At 39.8% G+C, this 18,783-nt stretch overlaps 1 protein-coding gene across 3 annotated transcripts in view; it reads left to right on the forward strand.

The window, feature by feature from the left end:
• Positions 1-18,783, forward strand: part of KDM6A (lysine demethylase 6A) — a 250,028-nt gene that overhangs the window by 109,374 nt on the left and 121,871 nt on the right. For all 3 annotated transcript variants that reach the window (XM_066250321.1, XM_066250322.1, XM_066250323.1), the window contains exon 5: positions 16,487-16,545. In XM_066250321.1, the coding sequence (XP_066106418.1) occupies positions 16,487-16,545 (59 nt within the window). The remainder of the gene's footprint in view (positions 1-16,486; positions 16,546-18,783) is intronic.

Consider the following 18,783-nt stretch of genomic DNA (forward strand, 5'->3'; position numbering starts at 1 on the left):
TTAGGCATCTTTTCTTTAAGCCATTTAGCTCCCATATAGTGTTTTTATTATTATTATTATTATTATTATTATATTTTTGATGTTGTACTGATGTGGGATTAGGGCTTAATATTAGGTAGAAGAGAAATTTTGTGGAATTATAATAGAAAAACTCAAGGTTCTTCTAATTCAGATTAATGTTTTGAATTTAGAAGTATATCAAGTATTTAAAAATGAGTCTTGAAGCTTTATAACATGGGAATATTTAGAACTTAAAGACAACACATAAGTTGAATTTACATTTCAACAAGATTAATGCTTAAATTAACCCGAAGAAAAACAATTCTTTTTCCTAGAAAGGCAGACATGACACCAAGAGAGTGAGATCTTTTAAAGAATATGTAGGAAAAGTTAAAAGGCAGTATATTTGGGAATAAGGATTAGATTTCTTTTAAATTTTACAATTTTAGAAGCAGAACACATCCTAGAAATCTTTTTGAACTGGACATAGTATGTTCAGGTAGTTAAGGAAGCCCCTAGGTCAGCACTGATTGGTGGATAAACTAGTAGAATCTGTGCTCATCTTCTGATTTCACAGTGAATTTTTCTACTGCACTATTTATGTTAGTCACTAACTGGCTTTTACAGTCATTGACAAGGGCTTGTTGGTAATACAAGGATAAGAAAGACAATTCCTGCTCTCAAGTTGTCCCGGTTCTTGTGAGGGAGACACAAATAAGCATAAGTTTTTGGTGATTGGTATATGGAGGTGTTGAGGGCTATGATGGAGGCAGAAGTGTATATATCTTTATGTAATAAAGGGTATGGAAAAGTCTGAATGGGGATTAAAGTGACTTTACAGAGAAATTGAAACTTGAGGAAATGATTAATGGAAAATTTCCAAGCAGGAGACCTGGAAAGGCTTTCCAAGAAGAGGACTGAGACAAGAAAGTTTAAATCTGTGTTCAGAGAGCTCCCAGGTTCTTGGACTACAGCTGAGGTCCAAAACTTTTTCATAAAGGTTGAAATAGTAAATATTTTAGGTTTGGTGGGCTGAGAGGCAACATTAGCTATTATGTAGTTACTAAGCTAATTATTTACAATTATAAAATGTAAAAATCCTTTTAGGTCCCAGCTCTAAAAGAAAAAATTTTACTGGCCATAGTTTGTGGACCCCTGTTTTAGAGCCTGGGGCAACTACTGGGGATCTCAAGTGGGGAAAAAGAAGGTAAATGGGTTTGCAGCAGCACAGGTCTGGAGTCTTAGATTTGTCTTAATGTTTGTTTAATGTCTAGTCAAATTCTAAAGTGCTGGAAATCAGAATCATAAACTTAAATATATAAAGTACAATGATTTTGAGGGATTGGTTAGAATTGTATTGAATTTGCACCTTTTTAGAAACTATCATAGTAATAATTTACTGTCTTTCTCAGATTTTATAATTAATCTGTAAAGTTCTTGTACATCTTATTAAAACATTTTATCTCTTACTATTTTATTGATGATATATATGTCATTTTGATTTTAATTTTTATCTCTTTCCTGGTATATAGAACTGTATTTGGCTTTTATATGTTAAGTTAAATTTATCAAGCAACTTCACTAATTTACTAACTTGGCTAATTTGACTATATTACTTTGGCTTTTCTGTGTAGACTATCTGACCTTTGTAATGAATGATAATGTTGGTTCATTGTTTCCAATTTTTGTGAAATTTTCTCCTGCTATTGTGGCAACTAGGATGCCAACAGTTTTGATTCAGGTGTTTTTGTTTTTTTTTAAATAGCAAACCAAGAACAGAAAGGAAACATCCTTACTCTAGCTAAAGCCAGCTTTTAAAAACTTCAATTTAAAAGTCAATATTTTTCTTTTATATGCAATGCTTTTTCTTCATCTACTGAGATGTTTATTTTTTTCTTTAAATCAATTTTGTATTTTTGAGGTATGTTCAAATTGGTAATAAATTTTTGTCATTGCTAGGTATTTTTGGATTGGGGTTGCTAATGTGTAGAATTTTTGTTCATAATTGAAAGTGGCCTTTTTTTCCCCCTTAAGTTTTTTTTATCTGATACCTTGGAAAGCTGTTTCTATATTCTAAGGAGCTGGTCTGAGGAAGAGAAAGCAGAAAGCAACAACCCTTTCCTTAAAGGGAATCATGATATTGTACACATTTCTTTATACACATCTCACAATCAAGCACTTAGTGATATGAGCATTCTTAGCTGCAAGAGAGGCTTAGAACTGTCTGCATTTTGTCTGATCCTGGAGACAATAGCATAGAGAAGGTATACATATTGCTAAATAGGCTGTACTATACAAATTAACACATGTTATTGGTAAATATGGGAAGATGTCTGTATGACATGAAAATCTTACTCTTTATTGGCTGCTGTCAGCAGGAGTCCAGTAATCTAGATTTTCAGAAATTAAATGTGTATCTGCTGTATCCAGGGTTCCTCCTCAGAGAAGATTACATTGTTAGTCTTCTTGTATAGCTCTCAGCTATTTTCATTGTCTGAGCACTTGCCAGTTTTGCTCTAAGAAAGCATTCCAACTTCATAGTTTTGTTCATTTTTAATCTTGATGGTGGCCAACTATCACCATGCTGAACGTACTGCTTGAGTGGGTCAGCCTATCTCCAGGTACCAGTTAATGGTTTTGAAATCAGGTTATAATGTTAGATAGGTTTTGAGTAGTCTTGTCCACAACTCTCTTTTATTTCTAAGTCCTCTTATTTTTAATGTGTACTTTGTTGTTTTTTTTACAGCATGTAAGACTTACCAGTCCACTGAGGAATTATCATGTGCTGCATAATCTTCTTGGTAGTGTTATATATGTTACCTCCTTTACTTCTCTAAAAAAAAATCCCAAGTTCCTGGTATTAAGTATTTAACGTGTATAATCTTTCTTAATTTCTCAAAGCAATTCTCTGAAATTGAGATTCAGTTAACTTGTTTCATGAGTCTTAATTGATAGCAAGCGACTAGGCTGGAATTCCAATCCCGGTGTGTTGTCCTCTATAATATGATTTCACAATCAGTATGCAATACCACACATTGGTTTTAGAAGCAGAACTTCTGCTGTATTTGGGCCTGATGGATATAATAAGCTTTAGTAAACTCATATTCAAAAGATGGTTCAGAGGAAGCGATTCAGTATAAATTGAATCAGCAAAAGTATTCTTTGATGAAAAATGTATAACAAGTTATTTAAGGCTGTAAGATTGATTTATTCAGCAGCAAACCTTTCCTAAATAACATACATGCCAGTTACTTTGCCATAGGGACCAATTGGGGTTTCTTTCTACCATTTCTAGATTTATATATTCTAGTGGTAGAGCTAAACAGTATATCTGTGATAGACATGGATATTTATTTGGAAACATGCATCAGAAGACTAATTCTCTTTGGGCTTGGGAATAATATGTCAGCTATTACTTTTAGAAGGGAGAGGTGAGAGATGTGTTAAAGGATGGATAGGAGAAGCAAGTTGAAGGAATAACGACATTGACTTTTTCAGCAGAGGAAGCAAACATTTAAAAATCATAGAAATATGTAAGTGTATTTTATGCATAGTTGTTTTTCCTCCTGATTGAAGTGATGGCCATGAGATTTGGAAAATTAAGGAACAATCATAAAATGAAGACCCTTTAAGTCAGGTTAGGTTGTAGTAATTCTTCAGAGGAGTTTAAAATGGAAAGTGTCTTGTTTGAGTTTTGCAGAGCTCATTGGAAGTGGTGTGGAAGGTGGATTGGAAGGGGGAAGGAAGTGGAAGGGGAGGTTAGAATTTAGAAGATGAATTACTAAACTATGGAAACAGGTCAGGCAGAAAAGGTTGTAAAACAAGTTTTGTGCTTAGAATGAACACGGTTTATTGGTAGGGAGAAGAATAGAGAAGAAAAGAAGGACTACTTTTTGGCTTAATTGGTGAGATTATTACCACTATCTGAAATCTTCAATAACATTTAGAGCATGAGGCTTTAAGTGGAGTTCAGGTATTTGTAGTATATGTAATAGGTGGAGGTAACCAAAAGGCATGCAATTCATTTCTGAAACTTTGGAATGCCTTTATTTGCACACCCCTCACTGTCATATTGGTCCCCAATGGGATGAACAGCAGATTGTCGTCCCCCCCCCCCCCCCATGCCGGGTATCACTGGCTATGTAAAATAAATATCAGAGAAGAATAAGACTAAGAAGTTTGCTACAGATTTTTTTAAAATAGTTTTTTAATAGTTTAGCTTAATTTTATTTTTAATATCTCTATAATAATAATAACATCTTCAAAGGTAAATGCTAGAGTATAGAACACTTGGTGGTAGGTACTATAATCAAGTTGCTATTCTACCCAAAGATTGACATTATAACAATATCTTGATAATCTTGTCACTTAGAACCCAATTAGTTGCCCTAAGTATCTTTGGCTTTGATGTTGTCAAATAAAACTTTTTATAAGTTTGAATATCACTTTTCCATTATTAGCTTTTGTAAAGCCAGTAACTGTGGCCACCATCACAGCCGCCTGACCTTTGCAGGTTCGCATTTGATTCGGGAAGATGGTAATGAAACAGAGTCAATAACTGGTGAGCCATCCTTTATTTCTGCTTGCAACTGGCGGGCAAGAAAATACACAAAGCAGGAAAACAGTTCCTTTTACATTCAGGGTTCCCAAAGCCACTGACTTCCTCCGGTTTTTCCCTAGAATCAAAGCCCCACTAGTCTTAACTCAGTTCCCTCTGTATGCCTCCATTTTTGGCTGCATGCCTTCTCTACAACCATGTCCCCCTGGAACAACATAGTCTCCTCCTCTTAAAACTTCTTGAGGGGACAACCCCCCTCCTCCAGCACATATTAGCATAACCAAGCCCTTCCCAAGCCTGAAGGCAACCAGCTGCCCACTTGGGCAGCACCATTTTGATTAAAAGTGAGCAAAACCAAATAACACAAATTCTACAAACTTATTTGCCCAACAGCTTTCATGAATTTTACTCTCCCTTTTTCTGTGAAACAGTATTCTTACTGTTTCTGCCTTCTGCTGCATGCTTGTAGGGTACTAGGTCTAAATTTTCCTCAAAGCGTTCAAACCTTGGGAAATAGATAATAGCTATGGCCAGGGCTCGTGGAGAGGGTACAGTGTCTGATCTTAAATGTACTGGCACTCTACTGCTGTCTACATATTTTTCTTTAAAATCATGTTTATGACTCACTCCATTCCTTGCCCAATCTAATTTTTACACAGGTCTGCTTCTTGTTATGGTTGGAAGGAAATACTTTTCCCCCTTATAACTTGAGTTCAGTGATTGAGGGCCTGCAAATTAACTGACAGTAGACAAATTAACCTGAGAAAAGACCATTTCTTTACATGAGCATGCTGGTGTTACTTAGTAATGAGTAATTTCCTCAATTACCAAGAGATACAGGTTTATTTATAAACCTAATAAAACAGGATGGCATGTTTAGGGCTTCACTGAGAAAGTATGAAAGATTCTGTTGAACTTAACAAAATGGTTTGGGGATGAAGGTACAGTTTTAGGGCTTCATTGAGAAAGTAAGGACAGTTCTATTGGACTTTTTATGCTGATGGATAGCTGAATTCACACATTCTATTCCTTAAGGGAAGTTTTGCAACCAGTAAACTTCCATGGAGGAAAGTTACTGGCAGCTGTATTTTCAGGCTCTTCTGATTAAGTTTAGATAATGTTTATTTCTGTGGCTGTTGATTGTTCAGATGTTTTCAGTTTAAAGTAATTTTTATACCACTTTGGTGGACTGTTAATTCCTTCATCACTCTGGTAACTATGACATACTAAAAGAAGGAGAAAGAGGAGGAAAGGAAATATTTAGGCAAAGAAAGCTAAAGCTTTCTTAGAAACCCCATGATAGAAATGTGCTTGTCTCACTGACTAGAAGTGTATCACATTGCCAACTTTTTCCTCACTGATAGGAAAATGAGGTTGGTCAATCATCCGTGCCTTCCATGAGATTTCATAGACAGATTTAAGAAAATTTGGCAGGGAGAGAGGGTAAAAGTGAGGTTGTAACCTTTTTATTTCATCTGTGTTGTTCTATGGCTCACTCTTTTTGTATAATTTAGTTTATCACTTTTGTTTTTTGGTCTACTTTTACATAGGTATGTTCATGAAAATGCAAGCAGAACTCTCAATGTCCTTTTCCTCAATTTGGAAATAGTTTGGGGAAACTGAAGGAAGCTCAGGAACAGCTGGAAAGAATAAGGCTTTTGTAGTGTCTTAACTCCAGAGGACTGCAGAATGCTCCCCTCTCACATCTGGGATTGTACAGCCTGGAGTGTTCATTATGGAACATAGGATATTCAGAAGTTACTGAACAATGCTGGGGATCAGTGAAATCACTACTGTGAACTCTGGTATTGGTTAACTCAGGGGTTGGGAACCTTTTTGACTGAGAGAGCCATGAACGCCACATATTTTAAAATGTAATTACGTGAGAGCCATACAACAACCCGTGTACGTTACACATTATCCAATAAAAATTTGGTGTTGTCCCAGAGGACAGCTGTGATTGGCTCCAGCCACCCGCAACCATGAACATGAGCGGTAGGAAATTAATGGATTGTAATACATGAGAATGTTTTATATTTTAACGTTTTTATTATTTTTTTTTATTAAAGATTTGTCTGCGAGCCAGATACAGCCATCAAAAGAGCCATATTTGGCTCGTGAGCTGTAGGTTCCCGACCCCTGGGTTAACTGCTAACTTAGTGAACTACATTCTTGACAATAATTTTGCTGTAGATACAGTATAGGAACCTTCAATATGAAATGATCAATTTATAATTTCTTAATTTGCGGTTGTGATGGGTACTCTCATACAGTCTAGGTCAGAGTTTATGTTACAGGGGAGCATCAAGACCCCAATTCTTGCTTGAGACAAAGGATTCAATCAAGAGATAAAATGTAGCAAGTAAAGGAAGAATTTATTGGCCACATCGGAATAAAGAGGAAAACAGGACCTTGGAGACAGGGTGAGGGGACTGGTCTGGGACAAATTGCGACTGCCCACTGCTCCCCTGCTTCTAAGTCTGTGGGGGTCCCTAAGAGCTTAGGAGAAACAGAAGGGCAAGGAAAACATGCCTGGGGGAAAAAGAGGAGCAATAGGGAAGGTAAAGGTACAAGCTTACACCCTGAAGGGAAAACCCACTGGGACCTTCATCCTAAGAGATTTTAGGGGAGGTCTCACGAGAAGACCTCAATTAAATATTCATCAACTTTTTCCAGGTTTGTTCTTTTAGGGTTGTGTTCTCCACTGATTGGTTGATGCCAAGGCAGGGATTTCATTAATCAGTGTAGCTGGTCCTGAAGTCAGCTTTTTGTCTGGTTTTGCTGCTTTTCTGGTCCTGGAGCTGAAATACAACTGAGGCCTAGATCTTTAGGGGTTAAAGCTTAAGCACCATTTTCCAGCTTTCTTGTTTGTTCTGCCTCCTCCTCTAAGGGGGTCTAAAACCACATTTCCAGCAATATGCCAGGGGAGGAAACATAAGGGGAGGGTCCAAATTCCATGACCAATGACATGAAATGGGGGAGGGGGCTAAACCGTATTATTAGCTAAGGGAGTTAAGGTCACTCTGAGGGGTGAAGTCCTTATGTTCCCAGTTTTGCCCGTTACTAGGCACCTGGGGCTTTTTGCCCTGGTGGCCTTTCATGCCTGTCCTGTAGTCTTTGCTCTGCTCATGTCTAACTGCTTACCACAGTTGGCAGACTTCTTTTGTAAAAGGCCAGATAGCCAGTATTTTAGACTGTGAGAGCCAGATAGTCTCTCTTTTGCATCTACTCAACACTGCTGTTGGAGCTGGAAGCATCTTTAGACAGTAAGCATATGAGTTGGTATAGCTGTATTCAATAAAACTCTATTTCCAAAACAGGTGGCTGGCTGGATTTGACTCATGTGTCTGCCATAGTTGGCTTACTCCTGGTATGGATACTATAACTTCTAAGGATTTGTCCTGAAGCAGAGGTATATTTTATAAATAGTACATTTTACAGAACGTTATCCACTAAGTCCTCACAGTAAGTTAAAGGAAGACTACATCACATTTAAATTTATTTCTATATTTAGTGCCTCTCTGGTCATCTTTTTGCATAGAACCATTGTATGGACAGTGTCCACTGCCACTGTTGTGTTCATGTAGGTGCACACTGGATTTGGGCAGACAGTAAAGAAACATTGAAGCCAAACAATGATGGGCCATTCCGTTTATTAAAGTCTTGCACCAGCTGATGAGCAAACATACAGGGAAAACACTTCCCTTTCATTCACGGCTCCCAAAGCCCTGACACATTCTCCGGTTCCACAACCAGGAGAATCTTCTGCAGTTCTCCTACAATCAAAGGCCAGACCAGTCTCACCCTTGCTAGCAAAGCCCCTCAGCTCTGGTTTCCATGTGTACTCCTTCTTCTCTTCTGCTCCTCCATACAAATTGGCTGGGCCCACAAAGACCTCTCCTGCTAACATTAGCAAAAACAATGGCCTCTCCCAAGCAAGAATACAATCCACAGTTTACAATCAACTGCCCTACTCTGAGGGCAAGCACTCACATAGCTGCCCAGCACCAATTTTTAACAATAAAAGTGAGCAAACTCAAAAAATACAAATTTTACAAACTCATTTGTCAACCACCGTGTTTCTTAATGGGAATGCCCTTAGCGTTTTTGGTGAGGTTGTATGTGTAAGGTATTTTTCCCCGCCGAGGAAGAAGGAAGGGGCGTAGCCACAATGTGTGGAATAGTAAAGGCTTTATTGAGTACAGAGCGCTTTGTGGACTATGTTCTCTGTTCCGGGGGACATGGGCCAGGGAAGTCACACGGATTAAACCATATGGGAGATATTTAAAGGGTCCTTTAGGGTCGTTGAGTTAATATGACATGGTGAAATCTCACTGGCTGACAGACAGTCGCTCTTTTCCCAAAGACTCCTGGGAAATTTCTTTTGGCATGCATGTGTGTGGGTGGCTCCAGCCAAAGTTCCCGGGTCTGGTTTCCTCACGTGACCTTCCCCCATTGCTGACCACCTTACATTCTGACTTTTTGTGTTAAATAAGTGCGCTGCTATTTGTTTGGCTACTTCCTGCTGGTTTGGGGCATCATGGGGAGGGGAGGCTTCGAGGGGAGTCGTGAGGAACATCTGTTCCAACTGCCAGCCTGCCTGCATGGGGGCAAGCGTGAGGCGAGAGACATGGTTAGAAATGAAGGTAGCATTGATTATGGGAAAGCCTTTGGTAGTGAGGAAGATGTTGTCAGCTGGATAGTGACTTCAAGACCAGGGCACAATGGCATAACTTAAGAACGAGTGCGAAAAGGGATTTTGTCCAAACTGCATGTCAGGGGTGGCGTGCGAAGAGGAAAAGAAGGGGTCCCATCCATTCCCATAACTGAGACCCGTGAGGGAGCTAAGAGGTCCAGAGTGTGATGGCAAAACAGAGATGGTAGCTCCAGTGTCCACAAGAAATGAGATGGACTTGCCCGCTATTTGCAGCATTACCCTAGGTTTGGTGAGGATGATGGGGAGGTCTCTGAGTCCAGGCCGTGTCAGTTGTCTATGAGGTCTAGGAGTTCGAGCAGTGGACTGCCTGGCTGGATTGTCCTCCCATTTGGGTGGCTTGTCCTCCACATAGAGGCGCTGAGTTAAAGCCTGTTGCCCAAAGGAGCAATCATTCCACCAGTGACTGGGCTGCTTGCAGTCAGGGCAGGACCCAGTGGGCAGCCATGGGCAGGGGCCCTGCTGGGCCCAGTGACCTTCCTTGCCACACTTAAAGCTGCTGGTGGGATTCCTCTTTGTGCTTGGACTTGGGTCGGGCACTTCCTGTGCCTTGCCCCTGTTGCTCTGCCGGCCTCAGGGCTGCCACAAGAGTCTGGGTTTGGAGCGTTGCCTTCTGCTATATGCGGTCCTGGCAAATAGCCTCGGCTTTTTCCTCCCGACCATTAAAAACTTTAAATGCCATGTTCACAGGTCTTGGATAGGGGCTTGGGAGTTAGAATAAAGGAGGGGGGCTCCTGGGGAGCCCTGCACCCAGATCCGGCCAGAAACGCCCCAGCCAGAGGCAGGACAGGGCCAGGCCTTCCTGTAAGAAGGTTAGGGTTCGGCATCCTGCAAACCAGTGTAAGGGCCAATGGCAGGCTGAGAATGGCCTGACAGAGGAGGGGCTTAAGAACTCAGTGGAGAATGGAGGGGCCCCTGGCCGGCAGGGGAGGAGAAAGAGAATATGGTATTTGCAGGTGAATGAGAAACAGGATCCTGCGAAGGGAAAGGAGGGGGCTCTTTGAGGGAAGAGATCCAAGCGAAAGAGGCCCATAGAGGGACCAGAGAGGGGTCCTGAGAGAGGGGCACTCCTGGGGGTCAGGCAGGAGGAGGAAAGATCAGGAGTGGAGGGTTTAGATGATATTTGTCTGGCTTAAAAGGGCCTGTGCCGTGAAGCAGGCGGCATAGAGATTAGGACGGGAGCGTGAATAACTAGAAGCCCTGAATGTAAGGGATCTCCAACCAGTTCCCAGTTTTTTTGGTGATAGTTAAATTGGTGAAGGCGTTAAAACCGAAAGTTCCTTCAGGAGGCCACCTGGTTTGATTTTGCAGTGGGTTCTGTGTCCTGGCCACAGCGGAGAAGAAGAACAGTTTCTTCTTCTTTAGGGATGGAGAGATTTTGGATAAGGCAACTCCAGGAGTGTTTTTGGATTAGGTTTAGATTCCTGTGCCCCCACGGCCGTCCTCAGTTCTTGGAGTGGTCAGAGTTGAGCATTGGCATCCTGTAACTCAAGCTCTGACCACCGGACGGGTTGATAAAGTGGGTGTGCTCGGGACGTTTCCACGGGCACACATGCACTTGGAACAGAAAAGAAGTCCCTGATGCAGCTGTGGTTTCGGACAGGGAGTCTTGGTGGAAAGAACTGAGGGGAGGTTGGAGACAGGGGACTTACTGCACTGTGCGCCGAAGTGGGTGGAAAGTCGGAGGTTCCGGTTCTTTCTTGGAGGGGAAGGGAGAGGAGTGGTCCTTGCAGACTTCTGACTCCTCCCGGGTTTCGGCACCAACTGTAAGGTATTTATTTTTCCCTGCCGAGGAAGAAGGAAGGGGCGCGTAGCCACGAAGTGTGGAATAGTAAAGGCTTTTTTACTGTTTGTCTGGCTTAAAAGGGCCAGAGAAGCAGGCGGCATAGAGATTAGGACGGGAGCGTGAATAACTAGAAGCCCTGAATGTAAGGGATCTCCAACCAGTTCCCAGTTTTTTTGGTGATAGTTAAATTGGTGAGGGCGTTAAAACCGAAAGTTCAGAGTACAGAGTGCTTCCCGGACAATGTTCCCTGGTCTGGGGGCCAGGGGCCAGGGAAGTTGCTCAGATTAAACCATGTGGGAGATATTTAAAGTGTCCTCTAGGGTAGTTGTGTTAACATGACATGGCGAAATCTCACTGGCTGACAGACAGTCGCTCTTTTCTCACGGACTCCTGGGAAATTCCTTTTGGTGCACATAACTGTGGGCGGCTCCAGCCAAAGTTCCCAGGTCTGGTTTTCTCACATGACCTTCACCCATTGCTGACCACCTTACAGTATGTATATTGGGAGGGAATACATACATTTCAGGGCATATCACCATTCACACCCTTAGGACATTATTTCCGAATATGTGTGATTTAGAATCTATAAGGTCAGTCAAAGGAGGACACCAGAGTTCAGCAAGAAAAGTTCATTAGGGGGTCATCTGCTGGGCTGACTCCTAAGGCAGTGGTCAGCAACCAATTCTCTAATTGGTTGAGTTAAATAGGGGATTTGGGGATGGGAGCTGGTAGTTGTTAGGGGGCCTTCCATACCCAGGTGAGAGTCCAGATGCCTGCGGGAAGGTGATCTGGAACTTTTAGTTTGTCAGTGTCCCTTCCTCCGCTTAAGGGAGGAGAGGGTCATGACTTCCTCCTGCAACCCTATCAGAACCCCTGGCTGAGATAACTTGTTTCTCTTCCTAGCTAACCATCCTTGAGGTATAGTACCCAAGTAATACCTCTTTTTCTAGTTGTTCTTATACTTCATTAACTCTTAAATAGTTGTAGCTGGGAATATATTATTATACACTTAATTTCATAATCTTTTGTCATTAGATTATACATTCATTGACAATAGTGATTTTTCTCTGTTTTGTTCACTGTTGTGTTCCCAGTGCTGATAACTCTGCTTTGACTCATATAGGTGCTTAGAAAATGTTTGAATTATTGTTAACTGTTAATGGAAAAATGAAACGTAACTCCTTGCCAAAATGTATAATATTCAGGTTAGTAGGGACCATGCTTCATTCTAATTCTGTGCCACCTAGGAAACTGAGCTTACTTAACTAAGTAAAAATACTCGGTGATTCACTTTATAAAACTTTTGAGCATCGCTGCGTGAAAGGCATTGTGGTAGGTGGTAGCAGGGGATACAGCGATACCACACCTGCCTTTGTGGTATTTTTGTCTGTTATTTTTTCTGATAACAAAAATATAGAAGTTAAGAGTAAGCTCTGAAGGCTAGATTCAGTTTCTGTATCTACTACTTAGTTTAGTACCTGTGTCTTTGAGCAAGTTGCTTAGTCTTTCTGACTTGGTTCTATAAAAGAGGCCTTCTACCACCTCAAAGGGTTTTTAGAACCTTTTAAAGGGAATATTAGCCTTTTGCATAAAATTAAGTTCTTACTGCCACATAATAATGTCATATGATACAAGCATTGTTCTGAGGCCAAGCTTATATATTGGAAAGATTACATCTGGTTTGAAATAGTTGAAGCATCAGAGCTTCATGGGAAAGATGACTTTTTAAATGTATCTTGAATAACTGATAGAATTTATACAGTGGCAGGGATACAGGTAAGATTTCCTAGAGAAGGGAGGATAAACTATCAAAGCTAGGAAGTGGGGAGAATGCATGGTTGCCTTGAAAGCAGAAATACCCGTCAGATACTCTCATATTTCTACCATATTCCACACCACCTTCTCTGGGCAATTACCCACATTAGTGAAAGATGTTATCTGTTGTTAATTCACATGCTCCCTTCCCCTCATTTTCCTCCACCTAAGGCAAGGGTCGGGAACCTTTTTGGCTGAGAGAGCCATGAACGCCACATATTTTAAAATGTAATTCTGTGAGAGCTATACAACGACCTGTGTACGTTAAGCATTATCCAATAAAAATTTGGTGTTGTCCCTGAGGACAGCTGTGATTGGCTCCAGCCACCCGCAACCATGAACATGAGAGGTAGGAAATGAATGGATTGTAATACATGATTGTATACATGTAATATAAAATGTTTTATATTTTTACTGTTACTATTTTTTTAATTAAAGATTTGTCTGCGAGCCAGATGCAGCCATCAAAAGAGCCACTTCTGGCTCGTGAGCCATAGGTTCCTGACCCCTGACCTAAGGAGACAGTTGTCTTTCAAATTAGACTTTCTGAATAGAATACTTCAGGACTTGGATTTAACTACTCCTATTCTCTCCCCTACCCCCACACCCCACTCCCTTACAAGGCAACAGGTTTCATACTTCTTGAGAGCAAAAGAAGTATATTTTAATCTGTTTAGCCTGTTCAACCTTTGAGTATTGTTCCTGACAGCTAGTAAATGCTCAACTTGTTTCATGAGATTAGGTGACAAATGAGTGATCCTGATTAAAACCATTTCCAACTAAATTTAAAACTTTAAAAAATATGAACTTTTCTTTTTTTATTAATTTTAATGGGGTGACATATATCATTCAGGGTACATGGGGTCAGAGAAAACATATCCAGGTTATTTTGACATTTGATTATGTTGCATACCCATCACCCAAAGTTAAATCGTCTTCTGTCACCTTCTGTCTGGTTTTCCTTGTGCCCCTGCCATAACACCACACTCTTATCCATGTCCCTGAGTCTCATTTTTATGTCCCACCTATGTACGGAATCATATAGATCTTAGTTTTTTCTGATTTACTTATTTCACTCAGTATAATGTTATCAAGGTTCATCCATGTTGTTGTAAATGATCCGATGTCATCATTTCTTATGGCTGAGTAGTATTCCATAGTAAATATGTACCACATCTTCTTTATCCAGTCATCTGTTGAAGAGCTTTTTGGTTGTTTCCATGTCTTGGCCACTGTGAACAATGCTGCAATGAACATGGGGCTGCATGTGTCTTTACATACCAGTGTTTTTGAATTTTGGGGGTATATACCCAGTAGAAGGATTGCTGGGTAAAAATATGAACTTTTGAAATAGATATTGCCTGAGACCTTTGTGAATACTTCTGTAGCATGTAATTTTCTCATTTGAAAAATTAGAGGTAATGAGGATTTAATAAAATTAATTTTTCATATTAATACATTTTAAGTTGTATTTAAGAAATATTTTTTACTGTTTCCAGAAAGGCACTTAGAACTTAAAGGAAACTCACAATATAATAGGACAAATTTTAGTATTAAAGAAAATAATTGCTGCCCTTAGTTGGTTAGAGCATCTTCCAGAAACGCAGAGGTTTCTGGTTTGATCCCCAGTCAGGGCACATACAGGAATAAAGCGATGTTTTGTTTTTTTCAAATCAACGAACATTTAAAGAAATAAAAAAAAATAGTCGCATATCAAAAATTTAACCAGCTGTTTATATACACTGGGGTGCGGACATCACCAGTTCTTTTTCTCCAAGCACTGGCTGACACCAGTTGTGGGATAAGTACTTCAGATCTCTCACACCAAGGACAGGATGACTCTGGACTGTGAGGAATATTCTGCGCTGCCTATTAGAGATTCCCAGCAGGATCAAATCCCCGTTGCTCACAGCTGGGTAACTAGCCATACTTCAGCCCCCCCCCCCCTTTTTTTGTATTTTTCTGAAGTTGGAAACGGGGAGGCAGTCAGACTCCCGCATGCGCCCGACCGGGATCCACCCGGCATGCCCACCAGGGGGCGATGCTCTGCCCATCTGGGGCGTCGCTCTGTTGCGACCAGAGTCATTCTAGTGCCTGAGGCAGAGGCCATGGAGCCATCCTCAGCGCCCGGGCCAACTTTGTTCCAATGGAGCCTTGGCTGCCGGAGTGGAAGAGAGAGACAGAGAGGACGGGGGGGGGGGGGTGGAGAAGCAGATGGGCACTTCTCCTGTGTGCCCTGGCCAGTAATCGAACTCGGGACTCCTGCACGCCAGGCTGACGCTCTACCACTGAGCCAACCGGCCAGGGCCCATATTACACCCTTTTATTAGTTTCCTTCCCTCCTTCCCTTCCTTACCTTAATTCCCTACTTTTTTACTGATGCTTTTCTAGGATAACTTCTTAAATAAATTACTTTTAATAAAATCTTCTGTCTTAGATTGTGTTTCTAGAAAAATGCAACCCAGGACAGTGTGGCAGGAAGCATTTTAGTAAGAGTTTAAAATTTTTAAATCTTAGGATATATATATATAGGTTTGGAGAAATTTGTTCACAAAAAAAGATGAGTGTGAGAGCTTTATTATTATTTTAATAGGGAAAATTTCCTGAAACAGAGTTGCTATTTTTATTGATAAAACACAAGGTAAATATGTACTCAAACATTTGCCCTTTTTGGAAAAAGGGGGGGGGGGAGTAGGTTGCTAGTTCCTGTTTGAAGGCCAGAGATCAAAATGAGTCTGGATAAGTATTTCTGTTTTGTACTGATAGAAGGCGCCACTGATGTTTAAAACCCAAAATGTAAATGGCTAGGTATCATTTTAGCATGTGATTTTTTTTGTGTGTGTATGTGTATGTGGCAGAGATGGAGAGAGGGACAGACAGGAAAGGAGAGACATGAGAAGCATCAATTCCTTGTGGAGGCACAGCACCTTAGTTCATTGATTGCTTTCTCATATGTGCCTTGACCGAGTGAGGAGGGGGCTATAGCAGAGTGAGTGACCCTTTGCTCAGGCCAGTGACCTTGGGCTCAAGCTGGCGACCTTGGGGTTTCAAACCTGGGTCCTCTGAGTCTCAGTCCAACACTCTATCCACTGCGCTACCACCTACCTGGTCAGGCACATGTGATTTTTTTTTTTAATTCTAATATTTGTGCTAAGTTTATATTGTGCACTTAACTTTGAATTTTACCTATCTTCTTGACAACACTGAACGTAAATTAAATCCAGTTCAAGAAACAAGAAAGACCTAGAGAGAAAATACAGATTCAAGCAAGAGACAATAGGATAGCATAGTCCAAGCATTTTCTTATTCTTGAATAATAGGTTTTTATTATAGATTTGCCCATAGAATTCTGCTGACACATTTTTATTTCAGGGCAGGTTTGATCAAAAAGAAATGAGAGAATCTCTACAAGTTTGATTGGATTCTATGCCAACTGCTGACTCATCCCATCACTGTTATTTCGGTGTTTTAAAAATATTTCTCAAATATTGTAATGCAGGATAGAGTTTTAATAGCTAAAAACATCTTGGATACCATATTTTATTTAATAATGTCACATGCATTAAACATAAGTCTTTTTTCTAAAAGTCTTTTACCTTTTTTTTTTTTACAGAATGCTGCCTTTTTATATGGTCTTGGTTTGGTCTACTTCCATTACAATGCATTTCAATGGTAAGTTGAGATAACACTAATAACCCTAGTTGTTTTCAGTAAATGACTGTGTGTGTGTTTGATATACAGGGTGGAGCAAAAGTAGGTTTATAGTTGTATGTGAAATAGAATTTATTCTTGCATTATTATTTATTATTGTATTATTTTCCATACAAACAACTATAAACTTACTTTTGCCCCACCCTGTATTGTGTGTATGTAATAAATGCAAAAATATATATAGCTAATGATAGAGCTATATATAGCTAAATATATAGCTAATAGACAGCTATATATTTTTCAGTAATCTCCTGATATGATTAGATTATTTCTTCAAAGAGAAATCTTCACATATAAGAGTTGTATGTGCTTTTGAAAGAATCTGGAATAAGATTCTGATTAAAGAAGACTTAGATTAGAAAGCTTTTCAGAATTAATTAGTTATTCATTATGGACCAGCAGTCTCTACATTATTTAAACTGGGGAATGACTGTGCTCTCAGATCTCAAGGTCTGTGGATAAATGATCTATAATGACCAGTATTTTTACCTTTTCAGACGTCCAGACATGATTGACTGCTCTCTCCTTTTTCTCCAATTACACACTTGTGTACAAACCCGCACACACATGCACACACACGCACACAGTCATGCATTCATTTGCACTAGTAATTATTAATTTACAGTAACTGGGCACCAGATTATAGACTCATTTTTTTCTTTTATAATACAGTAAAAATGGTGCCACCCTCAGGGTTAGAGATTATATATAATACTAATATATAAAAATTTATAAACTGTGAAGTATAGGACCCTTTTAGGGTCTTTGCCGCATTGTTTTTCTGTTTACCAGACAGTAGCATTCTCCAATGGAAAGATGATAGAATTTGAGTTGGAAGATTGGTATTCTGGTCTCAGCCCTGCCACTTAGTTTGATCTTGAGTTAAATAAACTCCCTTGGTCTGTTTCCTCATGTATGTGTATATGTGTGTGTTTTAAAAGTACATTGTAATCACTTATCACTTGACTTTCCTATTTTATGGAGTTTTGATAGTCAGTAAGATAAAGTACATTTTGCAAACTGTAAAGCCCTTTTTAGACATTTTTTATAAAAATGTTTATTGTACTGATTTTAGAGGGAGGAAAGGAGAAAGAGAGAGAGAGAGAGAGAAATAGAGATAGGCAGGATCATTTAGCTGTTATTGTCTGTGCCCTGATTGGGAATCAAACCCATACCCTTTGCGCTGCAGGACGATTTTATGACCAACAGAGCTATCCTGCCAGGGCTGTAGACATTTTTTATTTGAAACTTACCCAACTTTGTCAGTCCCTTCAAATCTCCACAATTTTAGGCTGAGTGCTGTGAGAGTCCAAAGGAAGGTTTTGACCAAAGGTTATAATCCTGTCATATACCTTTTGGGCCCCCAGAATATTATAGAGCTTTTAAAATATGCAATGGCAGTGATTCAATATGGTTTCCCTGAAGATGAAACTTGAGACATGGGTGACTTTTCTTATTTGCTTTTTCTTTTCTCTGCTGTTGATCTTAGAGGTAAGTTAGTTTTCCACTTAATTTTGTAGGTTTTGTAGGTGAAGAAAGCAAGGTGTTTGTTTGTGTGTGTGTGTGTGAGAGAGAGAGAGAGAGAGAGAGAGAAAGAGACAGACACTCAGTATTATGTAAATGTTTAATTAGTTACAGAAGCAAGCTTATATTCATATTCCCCAATCTAATATTTTTTCTGTTATACCTGTCCCCAAGTTTGAAGATTGACAGGTCGTTATTTTTTTAATTAATATTTGTAGTTCTCCTGGGCTTCATTTTTTATAGGGAACCAGAAATAATTTTGGTGAAACCTATGATATGGAACTTTACCATTTAGGAATAGACATGTATACCTCACACCAACAGTTTTCACCTACCCGTGAGATAACTTGTGAGCTAGCTCCCTGTATATTGAAGATACGAACATAAAATCAGTAGTGAGATAAAGCTATCATCAGTTCAAAATTGGATTGTTTTAAATAAGGATGTTATCGTGTCAACTTTTTAGGGGCTTGTAGTTGTGGAAAATGGAATCATTTGATTCCTTATATACATATGATTTCTGTATCCTTCACTTGACCTAAGAATTGAAATTGAAGGCTATATGGGCAAAGCGGTGTCAGAACTCTTTAGTGCCCTCTGTTCTTTTCTGGTCACCACCGTTTCCTCATGTATTGAGTTTCAACTCGAGTTGCTTCCTAAAATGGTATTTCTTAC

Source organism: Saccopteryx bilineata, chromosome X (genome assembly GCF_036850765.1).
Source record: "Saccopteryx bilineata isolate mSacBil1 chromosome X, mSacBil1_pri_phased_curated, whole genome shotgun sequence".
Classification (NCBI taxonomy): domain Eukaryota; kingdom Metazoa; phylum Chordata; class Mammalia; order Chiroptera; family Emballonuridae; genus Saccopteryx; species Saccopteryx bilineata.